Below are 26952 nucleotides of genomic sequence, written 5' to 3'. Positions count from 1 at the left end.
AAACCTGTTGGACTTTAACCTGGTGTTGTTAAACTTCTTACTGTGTTTATCCCAGTCCAACGCCGGCATCTCCACATCATTAATTCCAGCACCCTGTTGTACCTGTAAAACCTCAGATACTTTTGACCAGTTTACTTACTCAAAAGTTTTACCCCGGTGCCCTTATTTGCAAGATGGACAAAGGACAAACGCAAACTAAGCTTAAATAAGTTTATTAATAATACTACTATTAACCCTTAAATTACCCACATAAAATAAGAGGATACCCCAGATTCAAGTGTGCTACCCACAAAGGTGGTTTGGTTAAACTGCAGGCCCGATTCTCTGAGTCCCTCCTTTCTGTCGTCACGAAGATGAGTCTTGATGGCAGCTTCTTCCTTCCTTCCTTCCTTCTTTCTCTGTTCGGTCCGTCATCGAGTCTTCGCTTCTGGTGTGTCTGAGATGTGTATCTTTATTCCCCTCCCTCCCCGCCTTTAAGTTCCCTGGCTTCGGCCAACGAGTTCCCGGGAGAGGGTCCCAATATCCAGTGGGTTTCTTGATGTCTGCCTGACAGGACACCAGGGTCCGCCCCCAGGTGTCCATCTCCATGGTGTTGCTTACATATAACCTGTTGCCATATGAGGTAACTGCAGGAACTCTAGGTGACAGAAAGTCTGGCCTGATCTGGGCTTCTAACCATAGGCTGGTGCATTTCGATGGGGTGCAATGGTTCTCAGTGTGATGATCTTTAATGGGTGATTCATGGGACAGGCCCAGGCATGTTTCTGTGTCTTTCTATATTTGACCTTAGTCAAGTCTGGCCTGCCTGAGGTTTGACTCTTTGATTTTAATATGCCCAATTCTTTAATTTAGGATATCCAAATTAATCGACCTTAAACTAGGCCTGATTATATTATCACAACCTCTTATCGTAAAACTATGACCTTTTGTTCTAGATTGCCTTACATGAGGAAACATCCCCTTCTTGTTCACATTGCCAACTTATCATTTTGTACACCTCAATTAGATCCCCTCTGGTTCTTCTAAACTCCAGGGAGTACAGGCCTAAACTGCTCAATCTCTCTTTGTCTCTCTTGATCTCCAGAATCAATCTCGTGAATCTCCTCTGAACTGCCTCCAATGCAACTACATCCCTCCTCAAGCAAGGGGACCAAAACTACACAATATTCGAAGTGTGGTCTCACTACTGTTTTGTACAGTAGCAGCAACACATCACTCCTTTTATATTCTATTACTTTAGGAATAAATGCCAAGATTCTATTTGCCTTCCTTATTACCTGTTATGCCTGCATACTATTTTTCTGCGATTCAAGCATGAGGACACCCAGATCCCTCTGCATTGAAGCACTCTGAAGTTTCTCTCCATTTAGATAATAATTTGCCTTTGTATTTTTCTGACCAAAATGGATAACCTCATACTTTAAACTCCATCTGCAAAATTTTGCCCCATTTACTTAACCTGTCCATATCCATTTACAAATTTCTTATTTCATTTTCTTATCTCATTTATTGCCCATCCCTAATTGCTCTTGAATTGATAGACTTGCTAGGCCATTTCAGAGGGCATTTAAGAGTCACCACATTGCTATGGAACTGGAGTCACATGTAGGCCAGATTGGGTAAATCTATTTATTCTGTGCTCTTTTTACTCTGGTACCGCTTCCAAATTCAATTTAAATAGAGATGTAATGAATAGGCATGTAACAGTTTCAAGGTGATCATAAGATTGTGGATTGAGAATTATTTAACAAACAGAAAACAGAAAGCAGGAATAAATGGGTCATTCTTCATGTTGTACCATAAGGATCAGTGCTGGGGCCACGTTTGTTCACATACACTTCGCATAATATATCTAAAATTATCTGGAGGTGGGAACCAAATGTAATATTTACAAATTTATTGTTGACAAAACAAGGGAGGGAATGAGAGCTGTGAAGAGGATGCAAGGAGGCTTCAAGGGGGTTTGGACAGGTGAAGTGAGTGGTTAAGAAGGTGGCAGAGGGATACAATGTAAATAAGTGTGAAGTCATCCACATTGGGAGAAAAAAAGTCAGAGTATTTTTTTAATGGTGAGATATTGTGAAGTGTTGATGTCCAGAGAGAACTGGGAGCCCTTATACATGAGAAACTAAAAGCCAGCATGCAGGTGCAGTGAGCAAGTAGGAAGGCTACTGGCATGCTGGCCTTCATTGCAAGGGGAATTTGAGTGCAGGAGTAAAGACGTCTTGCTGCAATTGCACAGACCCTTTGCAAGTCCTCACCTGGAGTTTTGTGTGCAGGTTTGGACACCTAGCTAGGGAAGAATGACTTCCCATAGAGCGAGCGCAATGGATGCTTGCCAGGTAAATCTCTGGAGTGGTGGGATTGTCTTTCATAGTGAAATTGAGGAATTTGGGCCTGTATTCTCTGGAAATGATCAATTGATGGGCTATAAGCTTATCAAGCAAGAGGAACTTTTGAAATAATTGCACATGGTGTGAGGGGCAAGTTTTAAAAGAGATGTACGAGGCAGATTTTTTACACAGAGAGTGGTGGGTGCCTGGAACTCGTTGCCGGGGGAGGTAGTGGAAGCGGATAGGGTAGTGACTTTTAAGGGGTGTCTTGACAAGTACATGAATGAGATGGGAATAGAGGGATATGGTCCCCAGAAGCGTAAGAGGTTTTAGTTAAGTCAGGCAGCATGGTCGGTGCAGGCTTGGAGGAACAATGGGCCTGTTCCTGTGCTGTAATTTTCTTCGTTCTTTGATGTGGGCATCACTGGTTATGGAGTCATAGAGGTTTACAGCATGGAAATAAGCCCTTCGGCCCAACTTATCCATGCTGCCCAGTTCCCAGTTGCCCGCGTTTGGCCCATATCCCTCAATACTCATCTTACCCACCTAACTGTCCAAATGCTTTTTAAAAGACAAAATTTATCCACCTCTACTACTACCTCTGGTAGCTCATCACAGACACTCACCACCCTCTGTGTGACAAAATTGCTCCTCTGGACCCTTTTGCGTCTCTCCCCTCTCACCATGCCCTCTAGTTTTAGACTCCTCTACCTTTGGGAAAAGATGTTGAGTATCTAGCTGTTCTATGCCCCTCATTATTTTATAAACCTCTGTAACATCACCCCTAAGCCTCCTGCACTCCAGGGCAAAAAGTCTAAGTCTATCCAGCCTCTCACTATAACTCAACAATAAAGTCCCGGTCGCATCCTAACAAATCTTTTCTGCACTCTGTCTAGTTTAATAATATCCTTTCTATAATAGGGTGACCAGAACTGTACATAGTACTTGAAGTCTGGCCTCACCAATGTCTTGTACAACTTCAACTAGATGGCCTAACTCCTGTATTCAATGTTCTGACCAATGAAACTAAGCATGCTGAATGTCTTCTTCACCACCCTGTCCACTTGTGACTCCACTTTCAATGAGCTATGAACCTGTACCTCTAGATCTCTTTGTTCTATAGCTCTCAACAATGCCCTACCATTAACTGAGTAAGTCCTGCCCTGGTTCAATCTACCAAAATGCATCACCTCACATTTATCTAAATTAAACTTCATCTGCCATTCATCAGCCCACTGGCCCAATTGATCAAGATCCCATTGCAATCCTCGATAACCTTCTTCACTGTCCATGATGCCACCAATCTTGATGTCATCTGCAAAGTGGCTCAAGAAGGCAGCGGTTACGCAGACATCTGTTGCTCACCCCTAATAGTCTTGAGAATGTGATGTTGAGCTGCCTTCTTGAGCCACTGCAGTCCATGTGGTGCAGGTACATCCCTAGAGCTGTTAGGAAGGTAGTTCCTGGACTTTGACTGAACAATAGTGAAGAAACAGCAATTTAGTTTCAGGTCAGGATGGTCTCTTGGTTGGAGAGGGCAACTGCAGGTGATGCCGTTCCCATGCATCTGCCCTTGTCTGTCTTTCCAGGATCATGATGGTAGAGTTTGCAAGGTGCAAAGAAACCTCGGTGAGTTGCTGCAGTGCATCTAGTCGAAATGGTCCGCCATGAGTGCCACTGACAATGGAAAAAAAATTGAGAGAGCACCATTTAAAGCAAAGTAATTATAAACAAATGCTGCAAAATATCAGATTGCTTGCAAAGCTCCAAAATAAATTCAGAAAATGTTGTCAAATAAACCATTTTTTTATTCCACGGTAGGAATAAAAATAGATCACTGACATTTATTTGGACAACGGAAAAGATCAACTTTTCATGTTAGTATTTCTTGGGACTGGATGAAAATAATGACTAACAATTTCGAAAGTAAAATTCAACATATCTTAAAATACCAACATTGAAAAATATTTTCAGCCTCAAATGGAATGAGCAATTCTTTAAAATATCTCGCAGGGAGGAGGGTGAATGAATTCGTAATTGATGTTATTGGGATTTAAAAGCATCGCCCGAACAGGGACTTGAACCCTGGACCCTCAGATTAAAAGTCTGATGCTCTACCGACTGAGCTATCCGGGCTCATGCAATCCAAGTGAACACAGCGACCTTTACTGGATCACAGAGAACATTACAGTATTCAGATTCTGTATTTCTTTTCTGCAGCTGCCACACACACCCTCACTCACTGCCTCCCAGCCGCCACACCCACACACACCCTCACTCACTGCCTCCCAGCCGCCACACCCACACACACCCTCACTCACTGCCTCCCAGTCCGGATTGACTTGCTTCTCAGTTGCTTTCCCCAGTCCTCAACCTTTCCACTTCTCATCATCTTCTATCAAACGTTCTTTCAGCTTCCCTGACTGAAACTAAAAATAGAATATATGAATCAAACTGCTATTGTAAAGTAAATGCAGACACTTGTGGTACAGGGCAGGAACTGGCTTGCTGAGAGAATCCTTCAAAACGTATATAGTAGAAGTCTATTGTTCCAGATGCAGTACACACTCCATTCACTGACCCACAAACTTGGAATAGCGGGTTCCATAGTGTAGTGGTTATCACGTCTGCTTTACACGCAGAAGGTCCTGGGTTCGAGCCCCAGTGGAACCAACTTTATTTTTACTGGGCAAATTAAATTCAGCACGGATGTTGGAGACGGCACTCAAAAGCAATGTTCCTCAAAGGGAACATAGCGCGAGAAAAAAAGGTCTGGCAGCATCTGCGAAGAGAGAAAACGTATTTAACGTTAAAGGCCCATCTAACTCTTTATCACAATTAAAGGGCGAAATATGTAAGATACTAAACTGTAGCTGGGAGATTTTGCAGCAAGATGTAGCAACCTTAAGAACGAGAGGGAGCGGAGGAGGGGGTTTGCTGAGACAATAAATTTATTACGAAAAGGGTTTAACATGGAAGAGAAAGGTCAGAGTCCAAAGTCATTGTGTACAAAATAGCACATTGTCGGCCATCAGGTAGCGATCTACTCTAATCCCATTTCACTTGGTCCATTGCCTAGTATGCGATGGCATTCCAAGTGCTCATCTGAAAGCTTCGTAAATGTTGTGAGGGTTCACGCAACTATCACCCTTTGAGTTACATGTTCCCACCACGCTCCGAATGATAAAGTTTTTCCTCAAATCTCCTTTAAATCTCCTGCTCTTCTAAAGTTGTTGAACTTGAAGTTAAGTCCCAAGGGCTACAAAGATGCTGCCCCATTCACTGGGGCATTGCAGCAGGCGAAGGATGGACATGTGGGCATGAGAGCAAGGTGCTGAGTTAAAATGACAAGTAACAGGAGGTTTGGGGTCATAGTAATATCCTTACAGTGCAGAAGGAGGCCATTTGACTCATTGAGTCTGCACTGACACTCCAAAAGAGCAACATACCCAAGCCACATCTCTGTTACCCACATATTTATCCCACTAATCAAGAACAAGAACAAAGAACAAAGGACAAAGAAAAAGAACAAAGAACAAACAAAACTACAGCACAGGAACAGGCCCTTCAGCCCTCCAAGCCTGCACCGACCATGCTGCCCACTTAACTAAAGCCCTCTACCCTTCCAGGGGCCATATCCCTCTATTCCCATCCTATTCATGTATTTGTCAAGATACCCCTTAAAACTCACTACTGTATCCGCTTCCACTACTTCCACCGGCAACGAGTTCCAGGCACCCACCAACCTCTGTGTAAAAAACCTGCCTTGTACATCTTCTTTAAACCTTGCCCCTTGCACCTTGAACCTGTACCCCATAGTAATTGACTCTTCCACCCTGGGAAAAAGCTTCTGACTATCCACTCTGTCCCTGCCTCTCATAACCTTGTAGACTTCTATCAGGTCACCCCTCAACCTCCGTTGTTTCAGTGAGAACAAACCAAGTTTCTCCAACCTTTCCTCAAAGCTAATGCCCTCCATACCAGACAACATCCTGGTAAATCTTTTCTGTACCCTCTCCAAAGTCTCCACATCCTTCTGGTAATGTGGCGACCAGAATTGAACACTCAATTCCAAGTGCGGCCTCACTAAGGTTCTATAAAGCTGCAACATGACTTGCCAATTTTTAAATTCAATGCCCCGGCCGATGAAGGCAAGCATGCCTTCTTGACTACCTTCTCCACCTGCGTTGCCACTTTCAGTGATCTGTGCATGTTTACACCCAGATTCCTTTGCCTATCAATACTCTTAAGGGTTCTGCCATTTACTTTATATTTCCTATCTATATTAGACCTTTCAAAATGCATGACCTCGCATTTGTCTGCATTAAACTCCATCTGCCATCTCTCCGCCCACGTCTCCAACTGATCTATACCCTGCTGCATCCTCTGATGGTCCTCATCGCTATCAGCAAATCCACCAAACTTTGTGTCACCCGCAAACTTACTAATCAAACCAGTTACATTTTCCTCCAAGTCATTTATATATATTACAAACAGCAAAGATCCCAGCACTGATCCCTGAAGAATGCCACTTGTCACAGTCCTCCATTCAGAAACACACCCTTCCACTGCTACCCTCTGTCTTCTTTGACTGAGCCAGTTTTGTATCCACATTGCCAGCTCACCTCTGATCCCATGCGACTTCACCTTCTGCACCAGTCTGCCATGAAGGACCTTGTCAAAGGCCTTACTGAAGTCCTGCAGACAACATCCACTGCCCTACCCTCATCAATCATCTTTGTCACTTCCTCGAAAAACTCAATCAAGTTCGTGAGACACAACCTCCCCTTCACAAAACCATGTTGCCTCTCACTGATCTGTCCACTTATTTCCAAGTGGGAATAAATCCTGTCTCGAAGAATCCTCTCCAATAATTTCCCTACCACTGATGTGAGGCTCACCAGCCTGTAATTATCTGGATTATTCTTGCTACCCTTCTTAAACAAAGGAACAACATTGGCTATTCTTCAATCCTCTGGGGCCTCCCCTGTAGCCAGTGAAGATACAAAGATTTCTCTCAAGGCCCCAGCAATTTCCTCCCCTGCCTCTCTCAGTATTCTGGGGTATATCCCATCAGGCCCTGGGGACTTGTCTACCTTAATGTTTCTCAAGAACCCCAATACCTCATCCGTATTGATCTCAACACATCCTTTCCCAGACTCATCATCCACCAAGTCCTTCTCTTTGGTGAATACTGACACAAAGTGCTCATTTAATACCTCGCCTATTTCCTCTGGCTTCACGCATAGATTCCCTCCCTTGTCCATGAGTGGGCCAACCCTCTTCCTGGCTGCCCTCTTGCTCTTTATATATGTATGAAAAGCCTTGGGATTTTCTTTAACCCTTCTGGCCAATGCTTTTTTGTGACCCCTTTTAGTCCTCCATACTCCTTGTTTAAGTTTCTTTCTACTTTCCTTGCATTCCGCACTAGCTTCATGTGTTCCCAGCCTCTGAGCTTTGACAAATGCTTCCTTTTTCTCTTTGACGAGGCTCACAATATCTCTTGTTATCCAAGGTTCCCAAAACTTGCCATATTATCCTTCATCCATACAGGAATGTGCCGGTCCTGAATCCCTATCAACTTAAACTTGAAAGCCTCCCACATGCCAGATGTTGATTTGCCCTCAAACATCTGCCCCCAATCTACATTCTTCAGTCCCTGCCTAATATTGCTGTAATTAGCCTTCCCCCAATTTAGCACCTTAACTTGAGGACTACACTTATCTTTCTCCATCAGTATCTTAAAGCTTAATGAATTGTGGTCACTGTTCCCAAACTGCTCCCCTACTGAAACGTCGACCACCTGGCTGGGCTCATTCCCCAATACCAGGTCCAGTATGGCCCCTTCCCTTGTTGGACTATCTACATACTATTTCAAGAAGCCCTCCTGGATGCTTATTATAAACTCTGCCCCATCCATGCCCCTAGCACTAAATGAGTCCCAGTCCATATAGAGGAAGTTAAAATCTCCCACCACAACAACCCTGTTACTTTTACATCTTTCCAAAATCTGCCTACATATCTGTTCCTCTATTTCCCACTGGCAGTTGAGTGGCCTATAGTAAACCCCCAACATTGTGACTACACCCTTCCAATTCCTGAGCTCTACCCATATTGCCTCGCTGTATGAGCCCTCTGAGGTGTCCTCCCGCAGTACAGCTGTGATATTCTCCTTAACCAGTCATTCAACTCCCCCACCCATATTACATCCCCCTCTATCATGCCTGAAACATCTGTATCCTGGAATGTTAAGCTGCCAATCCTGTGCTTCCCTTAACCAAGTCTCTGTAATGGCAACAACATCATAGTTCCTAATACTAATCAAAGCTCTTAGTTCATCTGCCTTACCTTCTCACATTGAAACAAATGCACTTCAGTCCACCAGACCCTCTTTGATTAGCAATCCCACCCTGTTTCTCTGAGTCTTACTGGCCCTACTCTCTGGTTCCCCTTCAGCTAATTCATATTTGCTTTGGTTCCCACCCCTCTGTCAAACTATCTCGCTCACCTACACATTTTAGGAGACAAAGGGGCAATTTATCATGGCCAATCAACCAAACTTGCCTGTCTTTATACTGTGGGGGGAAACTAGACCACCCAGAGGAAATCCACACAGACACATGGAGAACATGCAAATCGACACAGACAGTGACCCAAAGTAATTGAACCCAGGTCCAGGGTGAGACAGCAGTGCTAACCACTGTGCCACTGTATTTTTAAGAACTAAGCGGAGGTCTTCAGCAAAACCGTCACCCAGCCTGCTTTGGGAGCAGCAAATACAAGAACCCGACTTGAAGGAATTGCAAGTAAATTGCTGCTTAGCCTGAAAGGAGTGTTTGGGGCCTTGAGTGGTGAGGAGGGAGGAAGGAAAGGGGCAGATGTTGCACCTTCTGCAATTGCAAGGGAAGGTGCAGCGGGAAGGGGATGGGGAGTTGGCCGTGATGGAGAAGTGCTAAATGAACTATTCTTTCTCAAAATAAAACATTTAACAATGGTAAGGCTTCTAATATGCCAAACAAACCTCTCAAAAGCTTATTAATTCTTCACAATGGACCAACTTGTTCTAGTAACCCCATGTTCATCATTTCCCACCTCCTCAGTGTCCCTTTCCCCATTGTCACACTCACCACTTTCTACTCACCCCTGCATCCAATCCTCTGGCTCACCATCTCTCACCACCTTCCCCTCTCCCACTCTCTCCCTCCCGTCTCACCACCCCTCTCCCAAGATCTGAGCAGGGTAGCAAGGCGATGACAAAGAAGCAGCGAGGATTCTGGAGAAGGAAACAGCAAGCCATAGAGTCAAGAGCAGAGGGGACAAATGAGGGGAGGTGCTTTGACCAAAGCAGTGGTTTGTTCTATTTTTTAAGCAAAGGCTGTGCAGGAGCTGTAAAAATACTGAAGCTTAAATGGAGACAGTGCTATCTGGGGAACTTTGCACCTTCATAACGAGCTGAAGGGAAGATAGTTGCGGTTGTTGAAGGTCAATCATCTCAGTTCCAGGACATCACTGCAGGAGTCCCTCTGCATAGAGTCCTAGGCCCAACCATCAATGGCCTTTCTTCCTTCATAAGGTCAGAAGAGGTGATGTTCACTGCTGACTGCAAAATGCATAGCACAATTCATGACTCTTCAGATTCTGAAGCAGTCTGTGTCCACTTGCCGCAAAATCTGGACAAAATTCAGGCTTAGTAACCTGGCAAGTAACATTCAGGCCACGCCAATGCCAGCAATAATCATTTCCAGCGAGAGAGAATCCATCTCCTCTTGACATTCAATGGCATTACCATAGCTGAATCTCCTATAATCAACATCTTGTGGAGTTAACATTGACCAGAAGCTGAAATGAACCAGCCATATAAATACTGTGGCTATCAGTGCAGGTTAAAGGCTGTGAAATCTGCAGAGAGTAACTCATCTCCTGACTCCCCAAACCCTGTCCACTATCCACAAGGCACAAGTCAGAGGTGTGATGCGCCTAGGGTGCAACAACACGCACGAAGTTTGACACTATCGAGGGCAAAGCAGCCATCTTGATCAGCATTCCATCCACCACCTTCAACAGCTATTCCCTCCACCACCACTGCACAGCGGAAGCAGTTTACCACATGCATGCTGCACTGCAGCGACTTATCAAGGCTCCTTCGACAGTGCCTTCCAAACTCATGAGCTCTACCATCTAGACAGTCAAGGACTGCAGATACCTGGGAACAGCAGCAACTGGAGATTATCTTCCAACTCACTCACTATCCTGACTTCATAGAATCGTAGAATCCCTATAGTGCCGAAGGAGGCCATTCAGCCTGCACCAAAAACAATCCCACCCAGGCCTCACATTTTATCCTGCTAATCTCCCTGACACTAAGGGGAAATGTACATGGCCAATCCACCTAACCTGAACAACTTTGGAGTGTGGGAGGAAATTGGAGCACCCGGAGATACCCACCCTGCACTTGGATAGACTTGGAAATCTATTGTCGAACCTTCACTGTTGCTGGGACAAAATCCTGGACTTCCCTCACTAACAGCAATGTGGGTGTACCTGCACTATATGGACTGCAGTGATTCATGGAAGTGCCTCACCGCCACCTTCTCAAGGGAAATTAGGGATGTCAATATAAATGCTGGCCTCGCCAGCAATGTCTGTGATCTGCGAAAGACTATTAAAAATAACTTATAAATCATACAAAACCAAAAATATGTCATTTGAATGCTTTTTAAATCAGGCTCCTGTGATATATTTTGTTTGGAAGAGTAGCAAGGTTCACTTATTTCTTGGAAACTGCATATCAAGGTGGCTGCTGAAATAAAGGGATCTCTGGATTACATATGCATCCATCACTATAAGTTTTACAGGTTAACAGGGCCATCGGAAAAATATAAGCACTCAGATATTTCTCTCAGGGATAGAAAAGTATGTCAAAGTGATATCACAGTTCTGGTCACCATACCACAAAGGGAAAGTAGAGGCACAGAGGGTGCACAGAGGATTTACAACTTTGAAACCAGAAGTGTGTGGGTGTAAATACCAGGAAAGTATTGAACAGTTGAGTCTACTTCTTGACAAATGAGGGTAAAAGGCAATCTAATTGAGCTCAACAAAATGATAAGCGTTTTTATTGAGTGGAAAAAGAGTTTCCTCTTTTCATGGGAATTCTGCTGGGATGGTGTAATTGTAGGTCTCGGACCTACTTCATAATTGGAAGGAGACAATATCTCACATTTCAATGGCAAGAAAAATTGGTTCTCAGTTTTTAAACAGGTAGTGGCAATATAACTTGAATACTTTGGCGCATGAATGAATGCAATTTGGACATTAGACCAGGAAAAGGCAATATTAACTAAATGGTGAAATGTTAAACTGGGTGCAGGAACCTGCAATTTCAACTCTGTTACTTACTATATCTTCAACTTTGAATCGGGGGATGAAATTTGTATGTCGTCCTGAAAATTTCATCCCGAAAAGTGTTACTAATTGTATTGGTGAAATGCATCCAAGTGCTTTGCCTTTAATACATCCCTCCATTGTGGAACTGTGAGTTATCTTTATAGAAACACAATATGGGGGTCGTTAGTGTTTGTATTTGAATGGATATGCAGGTTTTGCTTGAGATATGTGTGTGTGTGTTTTGTGTCAGAGCCCATACTGACATCAAACTTTTAATCTGATGGTCCAGGTTCCAAGTCCCTGTTCGGATGAGTCTTTTAGGGTAACACTATGGCAAGTACCACAGCCTCACAGTGCCAGGGATCCAGGTAAAATTCCGGCCTTGGGTGACTATCTGTGGAGTTTGTGCATTCTCCCTGTGACTGTGTGGGTTTCCTCCAGGTGCTCTGGTTTCCTCCCACACTCCAAAGATGTGCAGGTTAGGTAGATTGGCTATGTTAAATGTAGCCGAGTAAAGTGCTCTTTGGCAGTGTCAGTGCAGACACAATGGGCGGAATGGTCCAACCTCTGCACATGGAATTATATGATTTGTGCATGTGAGGGATATTCACCTTATTTATTAATGAGTTAGCGTGGATTGGGGATTGGCTATCCAACAGGAAGCAGAGAGTTGGAATAAATGGGTGCTTTTCTGGTTGGCAGATGGTGACTAGTGGCGTGCCGCAGGGATCGGTACTGGGGCCTCAACTGTTTACTATTAACATAGATGATCTGGATGAGGGGACTGAGTGTAGAGTAACAAAGTTTGCTGACGACACGAAGATAAGTGGAAAGTGAATTGCGTGGAGGAAGCGGAAGGTCTGCAGAGAGATTTGAATAGGCTGAGTGAGTGGGTGAGGATCTGGCAGATGGAGTATAATGTTGGCAAATGCGAGGTTATTCACTTTGGAAGAAATAATAGCAAATTGGATTATTATTTAAGTGGAAAAAAATTACAACATGCTACTGTGCAAAGGGACCTGGGGGTCCTTGTGCATGAGTCACAAAAACTCAGTCTGCAAGTACAACAGTTGATCAAGAAGGCAAATGGGATGTTGGCATTTATCGCGAGGGGGATAGAATATAAAAGCAGAGAAGTCTTGCTGCATCTGTACAAGGCATTGGTGAGGCCGCAACTGGAATACTGTGTGCAGTTTTGGTCCCCTTACTTGCGAAAGGATATATTGGCCTTGGAGGGAGTGCAGAGAAGGTTCACCAGGTTGATACCAGAGATGAGGGGTGTAGATTATGAGGAGAGATTGAGCAGATTAGGTTTGTACTCATTGGAATTTAGAAGGCTGAGGGGGGATCTTATAGAGACCTATAAGATAATGAAGGGGCTGGATAGGGTAGAAGTGGAGAGATTCTTTCCACTTAGAAAGGAAACCAGAACTAGAGGGCACAGCCTCAAAATAAAGGGGGGTCAGTTTAGGACAGAGTTGAGGAGGAACTTCTTCTCTCAGAGGGTGGTGAATCTCTGGAATTCTCTGCCTACTGAAGTGGTGGAGGCTACCTCGTTGAGTGTGTTTAAGTCACGGATAGATGGATTTCAGATCGGTAGGGGAATTAGGGGTTATGGGGAGCGGGTAAGTGGAACTGATTCACTTCAGATCAGCTATGATCTTATTGAATGGCGGGGCAGGCTCGAGGGGCTAGATGGCCTACTCCTGCTCCTATTTCTTATGTTCTGATGTTCTTAAGATGATGGGAGGGTGGGTGCGGTTGGATAAGGTCTTCTTTTGGAGAGTCAGTGCAGACTTGATGTGGAATAGGCCCCCATGCACTGTAGGGATTCTATGATTTGTGTGTGAGGGAGATTCACTTATTTATTAGTAAGTTAAAATTATGTGACAGAATGCCAGATTGCAAATTATTTATTTATATATTAGTGTCCCAAATAGGCTTACCTTAACACTGTAATTAAGTTACCGTGGAAGGGTACACTGAGGATAGCTTGGGTGCTTCTTTGATATTGGGTTCAGGAAGTAGTCAATATATTCAGCTATATTGTAAGACTCACTACCACAGTCCAATACTCTGGGCCTGCCTAAGGGTAATGTCTCGGATATTGTCCATGTGTCTGGTGTGTGTATTTTTGGGAGCATATAGAAGACCCTGGGGCGTGGGTGCTGACCTGATAGATATTTCCTTACTTTTCATTCTATCCTGATTTGCTAACAAAGTGTTGCTAGATTGCACTTATCAACTGGTGTGTATTTCATCACACTGCTGACTTGTGCCTTGTCCACCATGTACAGGCTTTGGGAGAGTCATGAGATGATTCCTTCCACATCCATCTCCTCTCTCATCCCTCTGGCTCCCTGGAGCACCAGCACACCCGCTCCATCTCCTCGGCTCCGCCCCCGCCCCCGCCGCGCGGCCCGGAGAGAAGAACGAACGCACGCTCTCCCTCTCTTGGTCCACGAGCTTTCAGCCAGCGAGAGTTCACTGGGTTCATTCTATCTGGCCCGTCCCGACTTTTAACGCATGCGTATTTTCTGTTGGCAGTGGTCCAGGCGTGGTGAGGGAGGTTGACATGGCGCATGATGCGCATGCTCAAGGTTGGAGAGGCGGAACGCACATGCGCAGTCTCCTCCGACGTTCCTTCTGGACTGAGCGGACCAAAGTACCACGCAGGCGCAATGACGGCAGGCATTCCCGGGCAGGCGCAGTGAATGGAGAGAGGAAGCAAAGTGCGCGTGCGCAAGGAAAACAGCGATAAGGCGCAGGCGCCGTGTCCGTCCACCGACAGAGGCGTGGAGGGGAGATGTTAGCGCGCATGCTCTGATCTGGCAGTGCGCGCAGGCGCGGCTATGGCGACCCCAAGATGAGTTAGCGCAGGCGAGTCGGGAGCGAAGTGCCATGTCCCGGGAGATGTTCGCCCTGGGAGTAGGAGGAGGCGGCGGCGGCGGCGGAGGAGGGGTTGGAGGAGCGGGCCGCCAGGTGAGCAGACCCCCTCCCAAGCCGCTCTTGAATAACCTGTCGGGGATTTTCGGGCTCTGGAAAGGCCGCGGCCTAAACCCGGACCCCGGGGCCTCGGCTTTGCCTGAGGCTCGCGCTCCGGGAGAGGGACGGGGCTGTCGGGATGAAACATTGTTCAACATCTCGCACCCATCCTCATCCAGAAAGCGTGATTTAACCACCCAGAATGTTAGATTGAGGGATCTTTACTCTGTATCTGACCCCAGAAAGACAGGCTATAAGGGAACTCAGAGACAACAGGGACATAATAAAACCGGCAGACGAAGGTGGCAATGTTGTCATCATGGACAGACAACAATACCTACTTGAGGCACCTCGGCAACTCCACAAGAGAGAGCATAACAACTGGAAAGGCCTATCTATCCAGAAACTAGGCAAGTCATGGGCAACATCCTGATTCAACTACTTGCAGACAAATAGACAAGAAATATCTCGCAGGTCAGCACCCAAGTCTCAGGGTCTTCTGTATGGTCCTCAAAAATACACACACCCAGACATGTGGACAATACCTGGGACAGTACCCACAGAAAGAAGTCTCACAACACCAGGTTAAAGTCCAACAGGTTTATTTGGTAGCACAAGCTTTTGGAGCACGGCCCCATCATCAGTGAGTGGGAGTTCTGTTCACAAACGGCATATATAGATACAAACTCAATTTACATGCTAATGGTTGGAATGCAAGTCTTAAAGGTAGAGACAATGTGAGTGCAGAGAGGGTTAAGCACAGGTTAAAGAGATGTGTATTGTCTCCAGCCAGGAAGTTAGTGAGATTTTGCAAGCCCAGGCAAGTCGTGGGGATTACAGATAGTGTGACATGAACCCAAGATCCCGGTTGAGGCTGTCCTCGTGTGCGGAACTTAGCTATCAGTTTTTGCTCAGCGATTCTGCATTGTTGTGTGTCATGAAGGCCGTCTTGGAGAATGCTTACCCGAAGATCAACCTCTGATCTTCAGGAAAGTATTCTCCAAGGCGGTCTTCACGACACACGACAATGCAGAATCGCTGAGCAAAAACTGATAGCCAAGTTCTGCCTACGTGAGGATGGCCTCAACCAGGATCTTGGGTTCATGTCACACTATCTGTAACCCCCACAACTTGCCTGGGCTTGCAAAATCTCTCTAACTGTCCTGGCTGGAGACAATACACATCTCTTTAACCTGTGCTTTACCTTCTCTCCACTCACATTGTCTCTACCTTTAAGACTTGGTTACCGGTAAAGACTTGCATTCCAACCATTATTTTGTAAATTGAGTTTGTATCTATATATGCCCTGTTTGTGAACAGAACTCCCACTCACCTGATGAAGGGGCCGTGCTCCAAAAGCTTGTGGCTTGTGCTACCAAATAAACCTGTTGGACTTTAACCTGGTGTTGTGAGACTTCTTAATATGCTAACCCCAGTCCACCGCCGGCATCTCCACATCACAGTACCCACAGTCAGACCCATAGTAGCTACAATATAGCTGAATATATTAAATACTTTCTGAACCCAATATCAAAGAAGCACCCAAGTTATCTTCAGTGTATCCTTCCACAGTAACTTCATTCCAGTGTTAACGTAAACCTACTTGGGACACATATTAATAAATAATTGGTCAAAGAAGTATTTTTTGTACTGACAAAAGTTCTGGCCTCATGCCAAACCCATAAACCATCCTGATAAACAAAGATGTTCTTACACCCACTTGGCCTGATACATGCTACCCAAATCCATACCATGCCAACCTGCCCACCACAACATAAAACACCCACGAACAAGAAGTCACTCCGTCCCGCCAGCTTCGGTAGCTCAATATAAGGGCAAGCATCACAGGGGGCAATAAGAGTTGGATATGGGTTGAAAGAAAAGAGGCAGAGCATGAAAAAAAGGGGACATGCCCTCTCTCTGTCTGACCCCAAAAACTTATCCTGGGAATGTTAGATTGAGGAATCTTTACTTTGTGTCTGACCCTATCCTGGGAATTTTAGATTGAGGGATCTTTACTCTCAATATGACCCTATCCTGGAAAAGTTAGATTGAGTGATCTTTACTGTGTATCTGACCATATTCTGGGAATGTTAGACTGAGGGAACTTTGCTCTGTATCTGACCCGTCCTGGGAATGTTAGTTGAGATGTCACACATGCTTCAAATTCGCAGACACCAAAATTGAAATCCTTCAAGATCTGAAGAAGATAAAATGTAAGCATTAATTCCTGGAGCTTTTTGAAGTGGTTTTCTGTGGAGTGCTGGCAGACAAGGCTGTCATTTGTCAAAAAGGAGATATAATAAGTGGGTGGCTCGGTGGCACAGTGGTTAGCACTGCTGCCCCTCTCAGCGCCAGGGACCTGGATTCGATTCCCGGCTTGGGTCACTGTCTGTGTGGAGTTTGCACTTTCTCCCCGTGTCTGCATGGGTTTCCTCCGAGTGCTCTGGTTTCCTTCCACAGTCCAAAGATGTGTGGGTTAGGTGGATTGGCCATGGTAAATTGCCCCTTAGTGTCAGGGAGATGAGCTAGGATAAATGCATGGGTTTATGGGGATAGGGCCTGGGTGGAATTATGGTCTGTGCAGACTTGCTGGGCCAAACGGACTCCTTCTACACTGTAGGATTCTGTGAAGCACAAGCTGCGTGTTTGATGCAGCCAGCCGAGAGCGGAAGAGTAAGAGGGAGGGAGAGGAAGAATGCAGGTGAAGAGATGATAAAGGAGAGAGACAGGGCTGACCTGAAGAGAGATGGGTGAATGATGCTGCTGAGGGAGTGCAGCAGGTGGTTGAGAGGGAGGTCGAGGGAGACTGGTTGAGGCCCCGGGGGGTGGTATGCTAATACAGCGTGGTCAGCAGAGACAGGGAGGGAGAAGAAGACCATGTCGGTAATTTATTTATGGGATGTTAGCAGCACTGGCGCAGCCAGCATTTATTGCCCATCCTTAATTGCCCCTTGAGAAGTTAGTGATGAGCTACCCTCTTGAACAGCTGCAGTGAATGAACCCTCATTGCTGTTAAGTACTTGCAGGATTTTGACCCAGCGAAAATGAAGAATTATGAGTGAGCTGGGGGACAACTTCCAAGTGGTAGTGTTCCCAGCTATCTGCTGCCCTTGTCCTCCTAGATGGTAGTCGTCTTGGGTTTGGAAGGTGCTGTATGAGGAGCCTTGCTGAGTTTCTGCGGTGCATTTTGTGGATGTTACATACAGCTGCCACTGTTTGTCGATGGTGGGAGGATTGAACGTTCGTGCAAGGGGCAGAAATCAAGGAGGCTCCTTTGTCCTGGATGGTGTGGAATTGCTTCAGCATTGTTGGAGCTCTGCTCAACAGGCAAGTGGAGAGTGCTCCATCACATTCCTGACTTGTCGATGGTGGACAGGCTTTGAGGGAGTCAGGAGATGAGTTACTTGCCAACCTCTGACTGCCATGGTATTTATATGGCTTGTCCCGTTCAGCTCCTGGTCAATGGTAACCCACCAGGATATTGGTAATGGAAGATTCAGCGATGGTAACGCCATTGCATGTCAATGAGCGATGGTTGGATCCTCTCTTGTTGGAGATGGTCCTTGTGCGGCACCAATGTTACTTGCCACTTGTCAGCCCAAGCCTGGGCATAGTCCAGGTCTTGTTGCATTTTGACATAGACTGCTTCGGCATCTGAGGAATTAGGAATGACACTACATTGTGCAGTCATCAGTGAGCAACTCCACTTCTGACCTTATGGAAGGAAGGCCGTTGATGAAGCAGCTGATGATGGTTGGGTCTAGAACACTCCGCTGAGGAACTCCTGCAGTGATACCCTGGAGCTGAGATGATTGAGCTCCCACCACCGCAACCATCTTCCTTTGTGCCAGATATGACTCCCAACTAGCGGAGAGTTTCCTCCTCATTCCCATTGACTCCAGTTTTGTGAGGGTTCCTTGATGCCATACTCTGTCAAATGCTGCCTTGATGTCAAGGACAGTCATTTTCATCTCATCTCTGGAATTCAGCAGTTTTTTGTCCATGTTTGAACCATGAGGTCAGGAACTCTGTGATCCTAGCAGAACCCAAACTAAGCGTGACTGAGCAGTTTATAACTGAGTAAGTGCAGCTTGATAACACTGTGATGACCCCTTCCATCATTTTACAGGATCGAGAGTAGACTGATGGGGCAGTAATTGGCTGGGTTGGATTTGTCCTGCTTTTTGTGTGCAGGACATACCTGGAAAACTTTCCACATTTCCAGGTCGATGCCAGTGTTGTAACTGTACTGGAATAGCTTGGCTTTGGGTGCACCAAGTTCTGGAGCATAGGTCTTAAGTACTGTTGACTGAATATTGTCACGGTCCATAGCCTTTGCTATGGACAGCCCTCAGCTGTTTCTTGATATTCTTGGGGATCTCCGGAGGAGGCCATCCACTCGGCACTGCTGCCTGAGATTGTTGCTAATGCTTCAGCCTTACCTTGTGCACTGATGTGCTGGGCTCCTCCATCATTGACGAAGGGAATATTGGTGGAGCCTCCTCCTCCAGTGAGTTTAATTGTCCACCACCATTCACGACTGGGTCTGGCAGGATTGTAGAGCTTGGAGCTGATCCGTTGGTTGTGGAATCGCATAGCTCTGTTTATCACTTGTTGACTATGTTGTTTGACATACAACTAGTCCAGTGTTGCAGCTTCACCTGGTTGACACCTCATTTTTAAGTATGCTTGGGGTTGCTTCTCGCATGCCCTCCTGCACTCTTCATTGAACTGGGGCTAATGCCCAGGATTGGTGGTACTGGTAGACTAGGGGATATGCCAGCCATTAGGTTACAGGTTGTGGTCGAGTACAATTCTGCCCACAGTCCCTCATGATGCCCAGTCTTGAGTTTGAAGTCTGTCCCATTTAGCACGGTGGTAGTACCACACAACACGATAGAGGGTATCGTCAATGTGAAGACGGGCCTTTGCCTCCACAATGACTGTACAGTGATCACTCCTACCAATATTGTCATGGACAGATGCATCTGCGGCAGGCAGGTTGGTGAGGAAGAGGTCAAGAATGTTTCTCCCTCTTGATGGCTCCCTCACCATCTGCCACAGTCTCAGCCGCCTAGCAGCTATGTCCTTTAGGACCCAGTAAGAGTTTTAACAACACCAGGTTAAAGTCCGACAGGTTTATTTGGTAGCAAATGCCATTCATTTGCTACCAAATAAACCTGTTGGACTTTAACCTAGTGTTGTTAAAACTTTTACTGTGTTTACCCCAGTCCAACGCCGGCATCTCCACACCATGTCCACTTTAGGACCCAGCCAGCTTGGTCTGCAGTGGTACTACTGAGCCACTCTTGGTGATGGATATTGAAGTCCCTGACCCAGAATAAATTCTGCATGCTTTCCGCCATCAAAGTATTAAAAAGTTTATTTATTAGTGTCACAAGTAGTGACAAGCAAATGAAGTTACTGTGAAAATCCCCTAGTTGCCACACTCCAGCGTGTTCGGGTACACTGAAGGAGAATTTAGCATGGCCAATGCACCTAATCAACACGTCTTTCCGACTGTGGGAGGAAACCAGAGCACCTGCAGGGAACCCATACAGATACGGGGAGAACGTGCCAACTTCACTCAGACAGTGACCCAAGCCGGGAATCGAACCCTGTCCCTGGCTCTGTGAAGCAGTACTGCTAACCGCTTTGTCACCATGCTGCCCAAGTGCTTCATTGAAGTGGTGTTCAAAATGGTGGAGTACTGATTCATCAGCTGAGGGGGACAGTACGTGGTCACCAGCAGGAAGTGTCCTTGCCCATGTTTGGCCGAGTGCCAGGAGACATTATGGGGTTCAGAGTCGCTGTTGTGGACTCCCTGGGCCTGTCCTGCCAGTGACGCAGGACAGACCCAGGAATGGTGATGGTGGTGTCTGGGACGTTATGTGTAAGGTTTCATTCCGTGAGTACGAGTCAGGCTGTTGTTGACTGGTCTGTGTGACAACTCTCCCAATTGATGAGACGACAGTCTGAAGGAACTGATGGAGGAGAGCAGCAGCAGTCGAAGGAGGGGGGATGGGAATTAAGAGAGTGGGGTGAGGAGTCGGGGAGCGCTGCAAATGGCATTGGAGTGTGATGCAGGAGTGGACAGGGAGGAAGAAGAGATGATGGAAAGGGACAGAGCAAGAATGGTTGGAAAGGGAAGATATCGAGAGAGTCTTGTATTGCTGAGAGAAATCATGCACAGGAGTTAATGGTGCTTTTCTGTGAACACGAGCAAGGTTGGTGGTTGTGAGGCGCATTTCTAATCTGGCAGCTCAGTTGGGTGAGGATTTGAGGTGCTTCTGATGCCGATGTGGACAAACGATCAGGAACTTGCTTTCTGTTATCAAGTGTTGAACCGTGAGGCTGTTGATTCCACGGCGTTTTGGAAAAAATAACCTGCCTTCTCTTGCAAAGTAACTTCAAAGGAGCAAACGTTGTGTTGCACACGCAGTGGTAACCGATCCCCTCCTATTCCAGCCCCTTCCCAAAACAACAGCAGCAGCAGTTTTGATGTAAAGAATGATCATCATCAGTTTGAGACTGTCCTTGTTTGCAGAGGAAGAAGTGCTTCTGTTTGAGGAGAGAGTGAGCAGAGTTGTTTGTTATTTCGTGGTCGTGAAGGTGGTGAGCTGGACTGTCGGGCATCCCTGATTTTAATCACTCCACCGTGGCAGCCGTGTCTTCCGCTGCTCCGAACCTCCGGAGTTCCCAAATTCCCTGAAACCCCCTCTCCAGCTTTTTTGTTGGATAACCGCTCATGTGAAGTGATCTGGGGTCTTGGCTCTGCTAAAGATGCCGTGTGAACACCGGTTGCTGCGGATTTGTGCAGGGTTAGGACGTGGTGCAGGGTTAAGGTGTACTCCAAGTCATCAGGGACCTGAGATCTTTTGAGGGTGGGGTTGGTTGAGTGCAGGGATTTCTCGAAATTTGTGTAAAACTGCGACTCGTGCATCGGGGCCGGCCTGGAGCTGCGACTAAACTCTTAAAAGACTGGGCACATTCATTGTGGGATCGTGCTGTGCCGAAATTGGTTGTTTCTGACAATCTGCTTCACCTCTGGGCTGATTTGAAGGCAAGGAAAGGGCGTGCAATTCTACAGTGCCTCTCGCCAGCCTGGCGTGACCGAAAATGCTTGGCAGGAAGTGAAATACTTTCAAGCTACAAAAACAGAGGGCAACCAAACAGTGGAGTGTAGAATCGCAAACAGAGTCTCGATTTATCCATTCATGCGATGCAGGCATTGCTGGCAAGGCCAGCCCTTCTTGCTTCATCCCTAAATGCCCCTTGGAAGGTAGTGGGTGAGCTGCTGCAGTCCATGCGGTATAGGTAGACCCACAGTGTTGTTAGGGAGGCAGTTCCAGCACTCTGACCCAACGACAGTGAAGGAACGGTGATACATTTCCAAGTCAGGATGGCGAGTGACTTGGAGGGGATCTGAGAGGTGATGCTGTTCACCCATTGCGTGCACACAAAGAACAATACAGCACAGGAACAGGCCCTTCGGCCTTCCAAGTCTGCACCGATCATGTGTTCCTAACTTGACCATCTGTTTGTATCCCTCTATTCCCAGTCTCTTCATGTGGCTACCTAGATAAGTCTTAAATGATCCTCGCGTGTCTGCCTCAACCACCTTGCTTGGTAGTGCATTCCAGGCCCCCACCACCCTCCGTGTAAAATACGTCCCCCGCATATCTGTATTGAACCTTGTCCCCCTTACCTTGAACTTGTGACCCCTTGTGTTTGTCAATTCTGACCTGGGAAAAAGCTTCCAACTGTTCACCCTATCTATGCCCTTCATAATTTTATAAACTTCGATTAGGTCGCCACTCAACCTCCGTCTTTCCAGGGAGAACAACCCTAGTTTACTCGATCTCTCCTCATAGCAAACACCCTCCATACCAGGCAACATCCTGGTAAACCTTTTCTGCACTCTCTCCAAAGCCTCCACATCCTTCTGGTAGTGTGGCGACCAGAACTGGACACAGTATTCCAAATGTGGCCCAACCAACGTTCTATATAACTGCAACATCATATGCCAACTTTTATACTCTATGCCCCATCCATTAAAGGCAAGCATGCCTTGACAACCTTTTCCACCTGTGCTGCCACCTTTAAGGATCTATGGACTTGCACACCCAGATCCCTCTGTGTGTCTATACTCCTGATGGTTCTGCCATTTATTGTATAGCTCCTCCTTGCATTAGTTCTACCAAAATGCATCACTTCGCATTTATCTGGATTAAATTCCATCTGCCATTTCTCCGCCCAATTTTCCAGCCTATCAATATCCTGCTGTATTCTCTGACAATGTTCATCACTATCCGCAACTCCAGCAATCTTCGTGTCGTCCACAAACTTACTAATCAGACCAGCTACATCTTCTTCCAAATCATTTATATATATATCACAAACAGCAGAGTTCCCAGTACAGAGCCCTGCGGAACACCACTAGTCACAGACCTCCAATCAGAAAAAGACCCCTCCACTGCTACCCTCTGTCTTCTATGGCCAAGCCAGTTCTGTACCCATCCAGCTAGTTCACCTTTTATCCCGTGAGATTTAACCTTTTGCACCAGCCTGCCATGAGGGACCTTGTCAATGCTTTACTAAAATCCATGTGGACGACATCCACGGCCCTTTCCTCGTCAATCATTTTTGTCACCTCCTCAAAAAACTCAACCAAATTTGTGAGGCATGACCTCCCTCGTACAAAACCATGTTGTCTATCGCTAATGAGATTATTCAGTTCTAAATGTGTCACTGGCTTATAATTACCCGGGTTATCCTTGCTACCCTTCACTGATTTGGATGGTTAAGGTGGTTGCTTGCTATTTTGCCATTTGCAGGTTTTTACAGGAATGTAACCCCCTTGAACCGTGCGATTTCACTATGCCAGAAACAGGGCAGCGAATTTGCACGCAGCATACTCCCTCCAAGCAGCAACATGAAAATGGCTGGATAATCACTGATTTTCGGTTGATTATTGGGGCACCTGGACACCATGCTGGGCACCCCCGCGCCCGACCTGCTCCTGTGTCATCGTGATCTTGGAATCTCCAGCGTCCCTCAACAGCACAGCTTTCCCTCCATACTAGCGCTGGGATCATCTGCCTCGATTTTTGTGCATACGTGGTCAGGATTGGGACTGCAAGGGGGTTGGAATATATGAGTAGGGAAGTTTTGCTGCAACTGAACAACATACTGGTGAGACCACATCTGGAGCACTGTGAGCAGTTTTGCTCCCCTTATTTAAGGAAAGATATTTCATTGGAGGCAGTTCAGAGAAGGTTCACGAGTATAACCTTTAGAATTTAGAAGAATGGGAAGTGATCTCATTGAAACAGTTGGGATTCTTAAGGAGCTTAACAGTTAAATGCTGACAGGGTGTTTCCCCTCATGGGAGAGTCGAGGACCAGAGGGCATCGTCTCAGAATGGAGGAGCACCAACTTATAACTGAGTTGAGGAGGAATTTCTTCTCTGAGCGTTGTGGGTCTTTAGAATTCCTTGCCAGAGAGTTGTGGGGGCAGAGTCCTTGTGTCTATTTAAAGCTGAGATAGATTTCTGATCAGTAAGGGAATCGAGGGTTACGGGGGCAAGGGTAGGAAAGTGGATGTGAGGAATGTCACTGGATCAGCCATGATCCTATAGAATAACGGAGCAGGAACGAGAGGCCAAATTGCCTTATCCTGTTCCTTTTTCTCATGGTCTTCTGAGCCAGAGGCATTTCGTTCTGATACAAACCAAATTAAACAAACTCAGGGACGAAGCAAGACGGGTAGCCCCCCCCTCCCCAAGAAGGGAACCACCCGAACAAAAAACAAAGCAGAAAGCAAACTTAAAACATTAAATCGAAATGTGATTAAAGTAATCGAGAATACACCCCAGTCCCTGCGGGGCCCAATGAGCACGGAAGGCCTCCATGTTGCCCTCGGACACAGCTTGCTCCCTCTCCGGCTGTGAATATAGCCGCGGTAGAGGGGCAGACAGTCAGATCAGACAACCCCGTCGCTCGCTGCCTGAGCCTGTTCATAGCATGTTTGGTTAGGCCCAGGAGCAGGTTTGCGAGGAGATCCTCCGCCTTCCCTGACTTCCTCTGCACCGGGTGCACATAAATCAGGAGCATGGAGCCGAAGTGCAAATAGAACATCAGTAAAAGGTTTTTTACGTAACTAAAAAGAGAGTGCAGGAGTCCTAACTACTCGGCCAGACCTGACACCTGTAAGCCTTTATTTGTCTGGGAGCGAATTGATTAATTCTTAAAACAATTGCAGGAATTACAGAGACCTGGTTTGGAATGCAACAGATTACAGGGTGACTTATTTGATGTTTTGTGATCTTAAATGGAATTTTTTTGTGCGGAACAAGTGGCCATCGACATACAAGGTGTGAGAGGAGGTCGGGCGACCCATCGAGCCTGGTGTGTCATTCAGTAAAATCGTGGCTGAAGTTGGACAGTAGCTCAATTTTCTGATCCAATTGCCATATCCCTTAGATTCCCTGAGCAAGCAAAAATTTATTTGATCGCAGCCGCAAACCTACTCAATGACGGAGTGTCCAAATCTCTCTGAAGCAGAGAATTCCAAAGAATTTTGGATCATTCAGAAATGAAGGCAGGAAACATGTCGTCTGAGGAAGGGAGGTTGGGCAGGCTAGGCTTGTATCTGCTGGTGTTTAGAAGAACGAGAGGTGGCACAGTAGTTAGCACTGCTGCCTCACAGCGCCAGGGACCCGGATTCAATTCCCGGCTTGGGTCACTGTCTGTGTGGAGTTTGCACATTCTCCCTGTGTCTGCATGGGTTTCCTCCGGATGTTCCAGTTTCCTCCCACAGCCCAAAGATGTGCGGGTTAGGTGAATTGGCCATGCTAAATTGCCCCTTTGTGTCAGGGGGACTAGGGAGGGTAAATGTATGGGATTATGGGGATAGGGCCCGGGTGGGATTGTGGATGGTGCTGATCCGATAGGCGGAAATGCCGCCTTATGCACCGTACAGATTCTATGAAACCTTTAAGACCCTGAGGGTGGATTTGGAGAGGATGTTTCCGCTTGTGGGAGAATCTAGAACTTGGAGTTACTGTTTTAAACTAAGGGGTCGCTCATTTAAGATGAAGGTAAGGAAACCTTTTTGCTCAGAGGGTTTGGAACTCTGTTCCTCAAAAGGCAGAGGAAACAGAGTCTTTGAATATTTTTAAGTCAGAGTGTGAGAAATTCTTGATTAACGAGGGGGTGATTATTGGGGGGTCGGCAAGACTGTGGGGTTGAGATTACAATCAGATCAGCCGTGATCTTCTTGAATGGCAGAGCAGGCTGGAGGGGCTGAGTTGTCTACTCCTAATTTATATGTTCGTATGCATGTTCAAACACAGAATGGAAAACATATGTACAACCCCACACCGCCTCCGAACACCACTCCCCCCAAAATAAAGTAGATTTTTGGCAGAATTAAAAATTGAAATCTGAGATGGGTACATTTTTCCTTATCAAATATATTAAAGAATATGGAGTAAATGCAGGTGGATGGAGTGTGGCTCCCAAGCAGTGACCGGCAGAGTCAACTCAAGGGGCTTCATGGCCTCCTCTTGTTCCTGTGTGACAGGCTCAAGGAACTGAATGGCCTCATCTGTTGCTGTTTCACAGTCTTGAAGTGACAAATGGGCTTTCTGTTTCCGTGTAGCAGGTTTAAGGGGCTGAATGGCCATAAGATGTAGGACGAGAAGTAGACCGCGTGGCCCATCGAGTCTGCTCTGGCATTCAATGAGATTGTGACTGATCTGATGAGATAATCCTTCTGATATGGAGGTGACTTCACTTATCTCCATATTCTTTGATTCCTTTACTGGCCTCCTCCTGTTTCTATGTAACAGGTTTGAGGGACTAAATAGCTTCCTCCCTGTTGTTGTGTAACAGACTCAAGGGGCTGAATGGCCTCATCTGTTCCTGTTTTGGAGGCTGAATAACCTCTTCCTGTTTCTGTACCCTTTGCGGGTACAACGCCAGTTGGATTAAAATGGATAACTGTGCAGAGACTAACCCTGTGTCACCCATACAATCGTGGTTCTGCAAATTCCAAACTGTCCACAGCACAAAAATAGGCTATTCGCTCCACTTCAGCCCACTCCTGTTCACCTCACTCCATCAGCATTTCTCCCTCGTGTTTATCCAGTTTCCCATCAAATACATTTGTTTTCAGTATCACACTGGGAGTCACCAAGTGCAGTTCTGATCTTCAAATCACACTGGGAGTACTGTGTACA

At 46.2% G+C, this 26952-nt stretch overlaps 1 protein-coding gene, 1 long non-coding RNA gene and 2 other non-coding genes across 5 annotated transcripts in view; 2 read left to right on the top strand and 2 right to left on the bottom strand.

Annotated features, from left to right (window-relative positions):
- Positions 1-198: 198 nt before the first annotated feature.
- LOC144505311 (uncharacterized) overlaps positions 199-26952 on the bottom strand; it is a 97111-nt gene continuing 70357 nt past the window's right edge. Inside the window, exon 3 of the long non-coding RNA XR_013499809.1 lies at positions 199-4010. This is a non-coding gene — a long non-coding RNA (uncharacterized LOC144505311). The remainder of the gene's footprint in view (positions 4011-26952) is intronic.
- Positions 4397-4469, bottom strand: trnak-uuu (transfer RNA lysine (anticodon UUU)). The gene has a single exon. It is a non-coding gene; the product is annotated as a tRNA-Lys (tRNA).
- On the top strand, positions 4934-5006 carry trnav-uac (transfer RNA valine (anticodon UAC)). The gene has a single exon. It is a non-coding gene; the product is annotated as a tRNA-Val (tRNA).
- patl1 (PAT1 homolog 1, processing body mRNA decay factor) overlaps positions 14564-26952 on the top strand; it is a 58035-nt gene continuing 45646 nt past the window's right edge. For both annotated transcript variants that reach the window (XM_078231426.1, XM_078231425.1), the window contains exon 1: positions 14564-14702. In XM_078231426.1, the coding sequence (XP_078087552.1) occupies positions 14622-14702 (81 nt within the window). In that variant the 5' untranslated portion in view covers positions 14564-14621. The remainder of the gene's footprint in view (positions 14703-26952) is intronic.

This window comes from Mustelus asterias, chromosome 16, assembly GCF_964213995.1.
Source record: "Mustelus asterias chromosome 16, sMusAst1.hap1.1, whole genome shotgun sequence".
Taxonomy (NCBI): domain Eukaryota; kingdom Metazoa; phylum Chordata; class Chondrichthyes; order Carcharhiniformes; family Triakidae; genus Mustelus; species Mustelus asterias.
The sequence above is the reverse complement of the archived record's forward strand: the minus strand, read 5'-3'. Positions and strand labels throughout refer to the sequence as shown.